Below are 14,249 nucleotides of genomic sequence, written 5' to 3'. Positions count from 1 at the left end.
GAGGCAGCCGATCAATGATTCTCTCTCATCATTAATGTTTCTATCCCTCTTGGAAATCAATAAAAATATTTAAAAAGATAAAGAAAGAACATCAGAAAACAGAATCAGCATAAAGATGAATAGTGGGAAACTTTCCTCTTCATTTACCTATATATCTTTGAAGTAATAATAAAACCCTAGGTGCACACCATGTATTTCATCTATCTAAACACCTATCCATCCATCCATCCAGTTCCTCTTCCATTTACCTTTATACCTTTTAAGCAAAGCATAACCCCAGTGCACACACCATATACTTCATTAATTTCTCCATCCATCTATTCAACTATCCATCCATCCCATTCTTTTTCCATTTACCTATATGTCTTTGAAGTAAAACAAATCCCCTAGTACACACCATATAATTCATTGAGCCCTCCATTCATCTACCCACCTACCCATCCATTCATCCATCCATCTACCCTGCACTGCGCTAGGCACTCTCTCAGGCAGGGCTGAAGCAAAGGAAAAATCTGAATGTGAATCAGACTCTACTCCAGAAGAATTTAAAACCAAATGATCACTTGTGTAAGAAGCTTCAAGATGAACAACATAGGCACAACGAGGGTTTAAAGCAAGAGCAGGAACATGCCAGCTTTCATTTGTCTTTTTCTCTAAGAAAACACCCATAGGTCCTGAACTCTGAGTTAACAGAAAGTCCCTCTCAGTTCTTATTTCCCACGGGAAGATTGAACTAGAATTTTGAGGCCAGGCTGTGAGTTTCATGTCTTCTTCAATGCTCACATATGTGGTTGGGTTGGCATCAGTCTGACCTGTTTGGGTCTAGTGTTCGGTTATTTCAGAGGCTTCCTGAGTTGCTTCCTTTGCATTATGCATTATATATTTTGATGCAGAACATCTATTTTTGATTGTTCTTCTCTCCTTTGTGCTCTAGAAGCCCACAGACTTCCATTGATTTTCTGTTGCTAAAGTGTGCCCCACCTCGCACTCCCTGTAACTTGACAAATGCCATTTGGTTTTTTTTTTTTCTCAAAGTCAGCAACCTATTTTTTTTAAAATCTGTCATCCCTTCCCTCCTCGCAGGTAAGTCATTTTTACAGAGGCTGTCTCTATGGCTGGGGAAGGGAGAGCCAGGAATTCCTAAAGTCTGGCTGAGAGAGAGGTTGGGCTGACCTGATTTATCTCCGCCCCCCCTCCCCCCTTTAAAAGGCTGTTTTTGCCTAGTTGTTTACCATCTTTGGCTTGCTCTTCTCTCCTATGCCAACCCTGCCATCTGGCCATGATTTCTTGTCACCTCAGAAGCTTCAGTCAAAGCTTCAGGACTTTTGCAAGTCCTCAAAGGCTCAATTACTTAGCCAACTTCTCCTCCCACCACCTGTGTGTCAAAAGTGACAACTGATTGTTCAGAGACTGTCTGATAGATGAGCCAGGAAACCAGCTGCAAGGCAATGTGGCTTTTCCTGGGGCAACTCAGTTGCTGAAGAAAGGGGAACTGAGAAGTAAACTAAGATTGAAAACAATTAAACCAACAACCCCTTTTTCAACAGGGAAAAATGTAGACCAGCTTCCTTGTCCACCAGCTGGCTGCAGATGAGCCTGCAGGGGGCTCTGCACTGGGGATTGGCAGAGCCACAAGGTGGAAGGAGCCTGGGTCTCTGCATCACCATGCAGAAGGTCCTTCACCCAACACACATACGAACGTGTGTTCAATTGTATTAAGCCGCTGAGATATGGGGATTGCTTATTGGAGCACCTTGCTTACCCTGACTAAAATAAAAGGGATATGAACACTCACGGGACTCTCAGGGGAGAAAGGCATCATGCTGTTCCTTGCACGTGCCCAGGAATGCAAGGCATGCAGGAGGAGGCTCTCCCGCAATGGCCCATCCTTTGAAAGTCAAGGGCTTTCCCAGGAAACACTCACTGATGGATCCTTTGCTGGCTGAAAGGGGCAGTGTAGCAGTCATTCTCCTCCAGGTCTGGCAGTGTATCCTTGTCCAGCCTCATTGGCTTCCTAGGTAACCACCTCCGAAACCTGCTTATTTGCTTATCGATCCTGTGGTACATGAAAGGCAAGACCAAAGGGTACAGAATGTCAGCGTTACACAGAGCCACGACTGTGACACCGCACACTCCAGGCACTCTCACTGCACTCAGGGAACCCACTCCCCCATTTCACAGATGGAAAGAAGGGAGCCACAATGCCTGTGCTCTTTCTATGTCACCAAGGGGCCTCAATGCTACTGTCTACGAGATCACTGCCATGCGTGACGCCAATCAATGACCAAGGAGTCCCAACCAGACTAGAAGGCTTTGGAAAGGAAGGTGATAGTCCCTTAAGCAAAGCAGCAGGGACCTTAACTTCTTATATTCTGCAGGTTCTATAAACTCATTCTGTGCTTGGCCAATTTCTTCCTCTTCCCATAGTTAGGGAAGAGCTCCAGCTGTAGGTGACTTTGGGCAGGAGTGCTGACAGCACATCCCAGTGGTTGGACTATGCAGAGAGCCTGATGTCATGATTTGCCTCCTGTCTCTCACACCATCTCCAAACCCTCTCAGCAGACAGGAGGCTCTTTAGTTTTCACTTTTTTCTTTTTAAATTGACCCCATGGTTCTCACACTGCTGGGGCATCTCAACACACATGTGTCATTTTGGCCATGGCACACACGATGTCAAGACAAGGAGAACAAAAGTGTCCTAAAGGTGGTTTTCAAGCACTGGTTTTTCCCCTGGCTGCCTCCCATCCCCTCTGACTTCTGCTGGTGAGAACATCTGGCTTCCAAGTGACCAGATGTTCATTCACAGCACCCACTGGCAGGAGCAGAAACCACAGCAAACATTAAAATGTTGGTGCTGCCGAAACCGGTTTGGCTCAGTGGATAGAGCGTCGGCCTGCGGACTGAAAGGTCCCAGGTTCGATTCCGGTCAAGGGCATGTACCTGGGTTGCGGGCACATCCCCAGTAGGAGATGTGCAGGAGGCAGCTGATCGATGTTTCTCTCTCATCGATGTTTCTAACTCTCTATCTCTCTCCCTTCCTCTCTGTGGAAAATCAATAAAATATATTTAAAAAAAAAAAAAATGTTGGTGCTATGTTGGGGAGCACAGGAGACTTGGTTGGAAAGTTTGTAAGGAGGACATTTTGAGAAAACGGAAGTGTGCTGAAGGTGGCCCACCCTGTTTATTGGAATTCTGACTTAGGGGAGTGCCAAAGGCGGCACCCCTACTTATTCCTTGACCTTTTCACAGATCCTCGGGTGTTTACTGGAATCCTTATGCTTAATCTTTAGGTGTCCTTGCTTAAAGGACACTGCACACGTGTGCCCTCCTAAGACTACTTATCCTACTGATTGTATTGTATCTAAAAGACAAATTCTACTCAAACTGCTGTTACAATAAAAGCCTAATGAGGCAGGCAATCAAGGCTGTTTGGTTCCTTTAGCCAGGCAGTCCCTTAGCCCTCTCTTTCACAGCAAACTCTGTGAGAGTAATCATTCATCCATCGCTCAGGGTCTGCTGGTCAGCCCCGGCAGTGCTACCTCAGGCATCCATACCATGGGGTAACTTTTCCCCCAAGAGCACATGTCAAATAGCATCTCTGTGAGGTAGACCCAACAGGTATGATATTAATTTTATATGTTATCAGAGAGATCCAGGGTGGAGAGAGATGATTATTCAATCCAAAATACTCAACCAATAAACAAAGCAGGACCAGAATCCATATTGTGGATTCCTGATTCTAGGGATCACTTCATCAAAGTAGCTGATAATAGAAATCTTCACTTTAAGGGCTACAAGAAGGGACAGATCCCCCTGGAGAGGAAAATATCTGAATGCCTTCTAAGTCTATTCACCAAAAACACATGGAATCTGGGCATGTTTTACTTTTTCCAAATTTTTAAAAATATTTACATGGCAATTTATCCTTTGCATGAAACTTCTAGCTGAATAAATTATTTTTTATTCCCAATTCACTCCAAAATGAAAAATAATAGCAAATGTCTTTTTTAACCACCTCTCTTATTCTCAGCCTTGTTCCAGCCTCACCTGACCATCATTCTGCTTGGTGGTGGCTGTCCTTTTGCAGAACCCCTGAAGGTTCACACTGGAAAGAACCTCTCAGCTTCTCTAGGCCCCTCCTCTCCACAGAGGACCTGTCCCCACCACATACGCACACATAAGTAAAGATTCTACCCAAAGTCATGTAATCAGAAAAGAACAGACTAGAAAGGCCTAAAACTCCCCAAAGGGAAGAAGTTCCAATCTCCTCCATCCTTCATCGTCCTGGACCCCAACCCCTCACTATCTCTTAACAGATATTTAAAATATAGGGATATAGTGAGCTCCAGAAAAGCAGTGTAACAGTGACTGAGACCATGGGGCTAGTGTGCCTAGTTTCAAGTCCTGGCTCTGTAAATATTAGCAGTGTGACCTTGGACAAGTTATTTAAGTTTGCTGTGCCTCAATTTCCTTATCTGTAAAATGGGCATGATAATGAGTCTCAATTCACAGGACTGTGATGATAAAGTCTCTTGAACAGTGTCTGGTGCACAATAAGCACTGGCTATGATTACTATCTTCTTTTTCTTTTCAAAAATAAGAATTGGAGCAGCCAGCGTGCCTCTTTACATTGCTGTCTTTTTTCTTTTCAATTCAAAGTTAATTGTGCTTCACCAGCATCTATCACTTGTCCAAGTTCAATGATTTAGTCCTTAAATGGAATTATAAATTAGACTTCATAGGCTAAGCTGGTAGCTTTCCCCATTGCCCTGGGGTTCATTACATCTGATTGCCTTAAAACTCATTAAAGAAAGAGGACATTATACAGTGGTGGATAGTAACTAGACTTATAGCGCTGATTGCTTTGAAATGTATACACATGTCAAATGATAATGTGGTGCACCTGAAACTAATATCCTATATAATAAAAGGCTAATATGCAAATCAACCAAATGGCAGAACAAACGGTCCCTATGATGCACACTGACCACCAGGGGGCAGATGCTCAATGCAGGAGCTGCCCCCTGGTGGTCAGTGCACTCCCACAGCGGGAGTGCCACTCAGCCAGAAGCCCTGCGTGAGGCTCACAGCTGGCTAGTGCAGCAGCAGTGGCCAGAGCCTCTCAAGTCTCTGTGGCAGCACTAAGGATGTCCTGTGGGGAGCGAGCCTAGGCCATCAGTCGGACATCCCCCGAGGGCTCTTGGACTGCAAGAGGGCGCTGGCGGGGCTGAGATAACCACCCCCACCCCCCGAGTGCACAAATTTCATGCACTGGGCCTCTAGTGTTATATACAAACTTTCCCTCAATTTTAAAATAAAGGACACTGGCTCAGAAGTTTTTTATAATAGAGTTTTTACCTCCCACACATCTCCAGTCTGCAGCGCTGATCAGATTACACTGTGCAAAATTCACATGCTCACAGAATCTGGGCTCGGCATGTGATGACTATGAATTTAATCCAACTGGGTACAGTACTCAGCATGGATAAAAACAAATAAAGCTGTGAAAAATTAGGCATAAATGCTCTATGGGAATAAAATGGCAGCTTTCACCAACCAGCTTGTAGCATCACAATTTAGATGAAATGCGAAGATGGTGAGGAGAAAGTAAAATAGGGCAATAAAAATGATTAATTAGTTGAAAAAGGAGGAAGAGCACAAGGAAGTGAAAGGGAAGGGAGTGAAGTTGCTTGGCATGGTAGAGAGTCCATAATGGGCATGTCTAAATCCTGGCTCTGTTGCTAATCTGCTGTGTGACCTTCCACAAATCACTCACCTTTCTGAGCCTTATTTGTCAAGGGTTTTTGAGCGGGTTCATCATTATCATCAGTTATCATCATCATGACCTTCAGGGCTGTTAGGTTTATAAAAGATGGTGTGCACGGAATGCTTTGAGGAAGCTGTCAGGGAGATGGCCATGTTCTTAAAAACTACTTGAGAGAAAGTGACAGGAAGCAGAGGAAATGGGCTTTTGAAACACTTATCTTGGAAGAAAGATGGTGGACAGATACCTTAAGGTTAAAGCCCCTGAGACACTAACTGGGGGATGGGGTGTGGACTGGCCTCTGCTGTGCAGCCCGAGCAGAAGCAGGAGGGCCAAGCATGTACTGTCCAGGCTCCATCACATGTACTGGGGTCCATGCTATATGCTCCTCACACAGAAACAACATGGTCAGCAGTTTGTGTTCTTTTCTGGTTGGCAGACTGGACCCCCATAAATGCGTGCACCCCAATACCCTGAACCTATGCATATGTTATGTGATGTGGCAAAGGGGACTTTGCAGATGGAAGTAAGGTTACAGACCCCCAAATAGGGCGAGCATCTGGATTATTCAGGTGGACCCAATTTAACCCCACGAAGCCTTTAAAGGCAAAGAACTTTCTCCGGCTGGAGACAGGGGAGATGAGGCAGGAGGGGAGGAAAGAGAGATTCAAAGAGTGAAAGTAACCCAAGCAGCCATTGCTGGCTTTGCGGATGAAGAGGGCCAGGAGGGCAGGCAGCTAGAAGCTGAGAATGACCTTTATCCAGGAGCCATAAAGAGACAGATCCTGCAACTGCATGGAACTGAACTATGCCAGCAACTGAGCGAGTCTGGAAACGAATTCTCCCCATGGCCCTTCCCTTCTAACACCTTGATTTCAGCTGTGGGAGACCCCAAGCAGAGAAACCAGTTAAGCGCCCATCTCCTGGGATTCTGACTCGTAGCACTGTGAGATAATAAAGTTGTGTTGTTTTATGCAGCCAAGTTTGCAGGTATGTGTTACAACAGCAATAGGAAACTAACACACCTCCTACAATAGTCTTGGCGTGACCTTCCCCTTGAGGTCTGGCCAACGTGTGCTAGGCTCCCAGTGCTGGTGCTGATGTCCCACCTGCTGCCCCCACCTGCCCATCTGGTGGCACTGGGAACAAGGGTCTGTCTCTCTGGGACTGGAGGACAACTAGCTGTTCTTCTGCAAACACACTCCTGTCCCCGAAATGCACCACCGAGACATCACTGAGGGTCCCTTCTGCCATGCAAAGAAGAAATGCAAAGGGCAAAAGCTACTGGGCTAGAATGTGTGAGACTCAGTGAGGTCATTGACTCTGCCACTGTACGTCAGTGTGCCCGGGGCAAGCCTCTTCCCCTCACGGAGCCTCAGTATCCTCATCTCTAAATGGTGAGCCTTCAGATGCTCTTGAGATACATACTGGTTGTGACGTGGGCAATAATATCCTGGCTGCATCATTCTAAACAACCTTCAGTTAATAAAGAGCTTTCCTTTTCACAATGCATAATGGATAACCTTCCATCTAGAATGGAAGACTTTGGCATCCGCCAGAAGCAGGTTCACATCCTGGTTGTAGAGCTGGCCAGTCATGAGTGCCACGCTGGGCAGGTAACTAAACCTCCTGGAGCTAATACATCCACCGCATGAGGCAGTGGTGAGGACAACACAAGATAATGGGTACCAGGTGTTTGCACAATGCCTGGGATATACAAAATGCTCATTTAAGTGGTTGTATTTAGGATGAAGGAAATGCTGACAATGAACTTCTAGATAGAGCATTCTCAATGAAAATTCTGGAGCTAGGATCCTCACTTGTATATTGAGGTCTGTGCCTCTATCTTACAGTTAATACACTTCCCTAAACAGGCAATCCTGAAATGCACTTAGGTAAAATTCAAGAACCCAACCAATCAGGAAGCAGCCCAATTTGCCTCTTCAATATAGGGCTCAAGGGAAAAGAAAGAAGATGTTGGCTTAATGACTGAGCATTGATGTGGTTGGATACATGTCCCTTTGTTCTATTCCTGACACTTACTAAGCAAAAGCCCTCTTACAGACCACACAGGCAACAAAGAGAAGATGGATCATCCACTTGGGCATTTCTGGTCTTAACTTGTCAAGTTAATATCTGAACTAAAAGGCAGGAACTTCGATAGAAAGTTGGGTAAGTTCAGAGTTTCCCCCCCAAATGCTGATTCATGGCAGGCAAAGTTCCGGATAGCTGGAAAGAGCTGGTAGCACAGGACAAGCACATGGGCACCGACCTGACCCCTGTCATACTATGCCTCCCCAGGGTGAGCCTTGGAAACTGCCTTGGGAAGGTTCTGCTGAAACCTCTTTAAATTGGGTTCCCTCAGCTCTAAAGGGGAAAATATCCTTCTAACCTTAGGAGCGGTGATGATTAAAGGCCACATGCAAAGGACTTCACTGTCCCCATGCTAACCTGTCAGTAGGTCTTTATAAATTACCTACTGTGTGCATAGCCCCTACCTGGATGCTGTGGGTTTACCCTGAAGAAGCAGAAGAAAAGGGCCTTTCCCTTGAGCCATTAACCATGCAGGAGGGACTTTGTACTAATGACAACTTAATTAGGCTGGATTAAACACAACAGACTACTTCAGGGACACCTGCTTTCCCCACACCAGAATATTATAATAATAGCATCACTTTTCAAACATTTAGATTACATTTTCAGGATGATATGCTTAGAGGGAACATACAGATCTCTCTCTCTCTCTCTCTCTCTCTCTCTCTCCTTTATTTTCCTCCTTCCCCCTTTCTTCCATTCTCCTTCCTCCCTTCCTTCCTTCCTTCCTTCCTTCCTTCCTTCCTTCCTTCCTTCCTTCCTTCCTTCCTTCCTTCCTTTTTCCTCTCCTCTCCTCTCCTCTCCTCTCCTCTCCTCTCCTCTCCTCTCCTCTCCTCTCTTCTTTTCTCTTTTTTTAATGAAGACTCCACACACAGCCCTACATTACAGCTACTGAGGCCTCCCTGGACTGCTACCAGTTAGACATCAGCCAGCTTGGATTTCTTTTTCCTCTTCTTAGAGCCAAGTCCCCTATATTTACAGATTCTCCTTGGATAGAAGTTAGGGAGCTTTGGAAGTTGATATGATTCTTTTTAGGTCACAAGGCTACTAACTGGGACGCAACCTAAATACCTTATAAGAGAGTCCAAAGGTTTTGGAACATTTACACACATTAATTTTTTAAAGCGGGGATGGAAATATACAAGCCATTTTGTTGATTTGCCTGCATACTCATTTGATAAGATTATAACTGTGCTGAATGTCTAATGCAGCAGGATCCAGCATTCATTCTGCCCACAGCTGCACAGGACAACCCCGGGCGGGATGTGTGTGGGGAAGTGGAGGCAAAAGGAAGGAGTAGTAATGAGACTTAGCTACAAGCCACCCACAAGAGTCAGATGTGTGTCTTTGTAATCATATCTTTTACAGACTACATTTGTACTATTTGGTGAAGGCAAAAAAAAAAAAAAAAAAAAAAAGACAAGTAAAAGGGTCAAAAGAAAGATGATTAATTCCCTTTCTTTATTGGGTAAGTAACTTATAATGCTTGTTAAGTCTGCCTAAAGATAAGTCACAGCAACATTTAATAGACCAAGTACACGGATGAAAAGAGCATTTACTCCAAAAATATGTGTCTGAACTACATGAGTATGCTTTATGAGAGTCAGGTGACCTTTTAAAATAAAGGTATTTGTGAAAAGGTACTTTATTTCTCTGTCTGCTCAGAAACTTTATCCTATTAATAAAAGCCTATGTGGTCATCACGCCATAATGAGCGATCACCATGAGGCTGTGTGTGCAGCGGGCATTTGCAGGTGGATGGGGGCTTGATGCTGTGTGCATGGCACAGAGGTGGGGCCTGTGGTGAGGCCAGGGATCCCGCGGCTCTGCGAGGTGCGGAGGCGGGACCCCTGACTCCGGCCTACCTCTTTGGGGCAATCCATTGAGGAGCCCTGGATGGGTGGGTGGGGCCTACCTCTTTGGGGCAATGGATCTCGGGGCTTCCGCACTGTGAGAGGGCACAGGCCAGGCTGGGGGACCCAACCCCATGAGTGTACAAATTTTGTACACCGGGCCTCTAGTAATAATATAATTTTCTCTTACCATTAAAGGAGATAGGTTTACTTCAGGGATCATTTCATGAACTAATGAGATGAAGTATCATTTATATGGATGAAACTGAAAGCTAAATTAGATGTCTGCATTTGGTATGCCACAAGAACTCGAGACCAGAACCACACATTGTACATGTGCCTTTCAGTTTGCAACATCAAACCTGGCTACAAAGAGACAGGACTGGTCATCATCTAAATCAGCCTGTTCTTGGGTAAGAGGAAGAGTTCAAGTACACACAACATTTTCTGACAAACTACATTTTGAAATTTACACCAGATACTAGGCTTCACGAACACCACCACAGTGATACCCCAAACGCAATTATATGTGGAAAGCAATGAAATTTGTCCTAAAAGGCCATCCTGAATCACAACGTTATACCACCATAGTCAGATGATCTTTTTCCCAGAATATTCTAGTGCCTTCTCATGCCTATTACATTTGTCTATGGCTGTAATTTATTCAATTGAAGTAGCACCAGCTTTGCCAGGTCAGAGATTAGTGGTTAGGAAGCCATTCTTCCAATTCTAGAAATAGGGCTTTACCAAGCTCTTATTCACTCAAAACTTCCCCTCTATACATCTGGAGAATATATGATTGGACGCATCTTCTCTGCTTCTATCCTCTTGGCTCCAAGTTCATCCCCTCTTTCTCCTTTCCTTGGCCACAAAACTCATCAAGGTGGTGGTGAACCCCCAATGCTTCTAATCCTTCAGAACCTGGCCCATTCCCCACCAGTGGTAACTGGGTTCCCATGACCCTCCACTGGGTGGTCATCAGTCTAAATATGTCATCCTAGATCGGCAACATCAGCATCACTATAGAGCCTCACCTCAGAAACCCTGGGAGTGGGCTCAGCCATCTGAATACAAAAAATCCCTGCAGATAATCCTGACACATGCTAAAATTTGAGAACCATCACTCCATGGAGACCGCTAGCATGGCAGTTACCATAGTAACCAAAAAACTGATTCTCAGCTCTTACCCTTCATCAGTAGCTGAAGAACAGCCCTTCTTACTGGAACTCATTTCTGGTGCCTTTGGCACTGCCTTCCCTTTTTTCTCCTCCTACATCTCAAATTGTTTCTTTTCATCTTCTTCCCATTTCTTCCTGTCTCCTTCCTGCAGATTTCCAAGGAATGGCCAATGGCCCTCTTCTCTTCTCTCTCTACATCTTGCCCTGGGAAATTCCATCCAAGCCTTCGACCCCCAAATAGCTATTTTTGGAGTGCACAGCAATCAGTTTTCCCATGTGACCAAGGCCCCTCTAGTATTCCTTGTCACTGTTGGAGCACACAAGGCAACAGACCAGACAAACACTTCCATGACAGCATGCTACTGACCTGCTCATGAACTTGTACCGGCGGGGCAGGTAATAGATTTTTCTCCTGGAAGAACAGCAAAAATGAAGCCAGTCGAGAAGAAAACCCATCGTCAGTTACAGTTTGAACTAGCAAGGAAGGAAAGGAGATTGAAGACAGAAGCCTGTAAGAGGTGAAGAAGAAAAAACTAAAAAGAGATTAACAGTGAGGAATGTAGTGAGGACATAGGGCATGCACTTTTTGAGTCATGAAATCTTAGGGAACATTTTCCATAGATATTTCTTTCTCTCCTCATGACCATGACTTTTCATGGTTGCCACTGGTCTACCAAACCTGTACAGGGTGGTGATTTGGAGCAACTGGTATTTGCATGAATTCAGCTGCCATCACCTTTTTTCTCAGGGATGCAGAGATGGACAGCCAGCCTGTTGGCAATGTCCATAACTTAATGGGGCACCATTATAGTAACTAATATTTACATAGCACTTTGAGTTTACAAGACCCTTCTGTCATTTGATATAAGCAGGGGTAAAATAAAAATATAGGCATCTTACAACCATTATGAGAAGAAAACTAACTAGCCAGCATCAACATCCAGCTGGAAATAGCCATATAAGGACTTATTGACTAACCAGTGGTCCTGGTTATAGGTGAATTAAAGATGTAAACTAAGGAATCCAGGAAAATATTTTTTTAAATGGAAATTAATAAGGGCATGTCATACTTCTGTGTTTCTGCACTGTTTACATTTTAAAATGAAAATTCTGGGTGTAGCTGGAATGAAGAGCACATGTGTTGGCTACTTTATTAAAATGCAATCTCTTTTTCCTTATGGTGGCTTCAACCAATGGACTAGTTATGCACCCCAGGTAGTTTATATGTATTCTGAACTGTTACTGAACTATCTCACTTTTGAAAAATGGAAAGCTTATATCTCTAAAATCATTTTTTATCTGTGAAAACTTAAAAAAAACATATCCATGTTGTTAACAGGCAAAACTATAGAGACAATATAAAGGTAAGTGGTTGCCTGGGTTTTGGGTTGGGGTGGGGAGTGGAGGGAAGGGATGACAGGTGAAGGAGCCTAAGGCAGTGAAATTATTCTATGAGATACCCTATTGGTAGATGCAGGACGTATGCATTTGTCAAAACCCACAGAACTGTGCAACAGAAAGAGTGAACCCTAAATTAATTCTATGGACTTTAGTTAATAATGATGTATTAATACTGGTCCATCAATTATAAGAAATATACCACATTAATGTAATAAATTAATAAGGAGACTGAGTGGGGTGAGAAGGGGTGAGCACATGGGGATATTCTGTACTATCTACTCAATTTTCTGTAACCTAAAAATGCTCTCAAATAGCCTATTAAAAAACACCATATTCATGGACATAAAGGTACTTAATAAGCAGGTTTTATTAGCAATTTCCCACCAGAAACCTATTCCTCAATTTCCTTTCAAACACTAAAGGAATAAAAATTCAAGAAAACTAAACCTGGCATTCAGAATTGCAGTCTACAGAAAATAATAAATACAGATAAGATTAGTTAGGGCATTTTATATTCAAGCGAACTGATGTTTGTACATTTTGTTGAAATGATATGTCAGGATAGGTCCTCTTTTGGAAATGCATATATATCCTTAGGCTAGAGTTGTTATGAAATGTCTCACAAGATGACAGCAAAAATTCTAAAACCCTCAAGTGAAGCTGTGCTAAGTTAAAACTGCCTTAATATTAATGAGGCCGATTAGTGTCCACACATGAATAGCATTTTCTCCTAAAATTGTTGTCCTAAAGGAATTCCTACATTTAAAAAGAAAATTATTATTCATTATTTATGTTTTTCATTTTATTGCTTGGATCACATTCTCTTACTGTTACAGCAGAAACGTATTAATGGCCCAGCTGGTGCGGCTCCGTGGTTGAGCGTCAACTAATGAACCAGGAGATCACTGATAGATTCCTGGTGAGGTCATATGCGCGGGGGTGGGGGGGGGGGGGGGGGGAGTGGGCTCAATCCCCAGTAGGGGGCATGTAGGAGGCAGCTGATCAATGATTCTCTCTCATCATTGATGTTTCTATCTCTCTCTCCTTCTCCCTTCCTCTCTGAAATCAATAAAAATATATATATTTTTAAAGGAAACATATTAATGCTGCTCACAGGCAGCACTTTTCTGCTAGGTAACGAGCAGGAGTGTTTTCTATGATGTGGCCAGTCCTTCAGGTAGGAAGTCCTTCCAAGCACTAAGGAACTTGCTCTACGTTAGCAATGCTCAAGTTTCCACAATCTGCTTGGGCTCTTGGCTCCAGACTTCTGTTCTGGCAGAAGGTTTTGTGATTTCTGTTGGGGAGGGGAGTATCAATTTCACTAAGTTTCACTATTTTGCTTTTACCAAATGGTAGACTTTTAGCATTCTTGGCTAGAAGATGTTGATCTGATATACCACCCTAGCTAAGCATATATTGTAGTGGTCCTCATGTGTGATATAGTATTAATCCATATTAGATGGTTATAGCATTGATACATAATTAGCTTTAGTGAGTTATAATTAGAGTGTAACAATTTTCAATGGAAACTAAATTAATAATCCTTCTCTTATTGATAATATATCTTTTTAAAATCCGTGGGCTCTTAGGTTTCCTTTTCAACATTTTAAATGCAAAAGTGAATCCAAAGATTAGAACTAGGTATCTCAACTCCTTTGAGAATTCTGCCTCAAAGCAAATAGATGCTAGAAATCCAAGCCTCTATTTTGACTTAATATTCTAACATAAAGGCCAACATGAAGAATATAATATACACCAGGGAGATATGTTACAGGACTCTAAATGGAAATTACTCTCCTCTAAATGTGTCCCTAGCTCCTCCCTGTCTCTATGAATGCAGCTGAAAACTTTGCCTCTATTACTTTCTACAGCTCATTAAGAGGTATATTTTAGAATTTGGACCAATGTGTCTAGTTCCTACTGTATGACTTGGTCTTAGTGGCAAATTGCAAAACAAAA

General features: G+C 43.5%; 1 protein-coding gene across 6 annotated transcripts in view; it reads right to left on the bottom strand.

Annotated features, from left to right (window-relative positions):
- Positions 1–14,249, bottom strand: part of ANO4 (anoctamin 4) — a 310,025-nt gene that overhangs the window by 81,522 nt on the left and 214,254 nt on the right. For 5 of the 6 annotated variants that reach the window (XM_070410904.1, XM_070410898.1, XM_070410901.1 and 2 more), the window contains 2 exons: positions 11,257–11,301; positions 1,925–2,056 (listed from right to left, as the gene is read on the bottom strand). In XM_070410904.1, coding sequence (XP_070267005.1) covers positions 1,925–2,056; positions 11,257–11,301 — 177 coding nt within the window. The remainder of the gene's footprint in view (positions 1–1,924; positions 2,057–11,256; positions 11,302–14,249) is intronic. The other variant, XM_070410903.1, reaches the window with a different exon arrangement.

Source organism: Myotis yumanensis, unplaced genomic scaffold (assembly GCF_028538775.1).
Source record: "Myotis yumanensis isolate MYYU_CA2020_CCGP unplaced genomic scaffold, mMyoYum1.0.hap1 SCAF_3, whole genome shotgun sequence".
Lineage (NCBI taxonomy): Eukaryota > Metazoa > Chordata > Mammalia > Chiroptera > Vespertilionidae > Myotis > Myotis yumanensis.
Note: the sequence above shows the minus strand (reverse complement) of the source record. Positions and strands in the feature narration are given on the sequence as shown.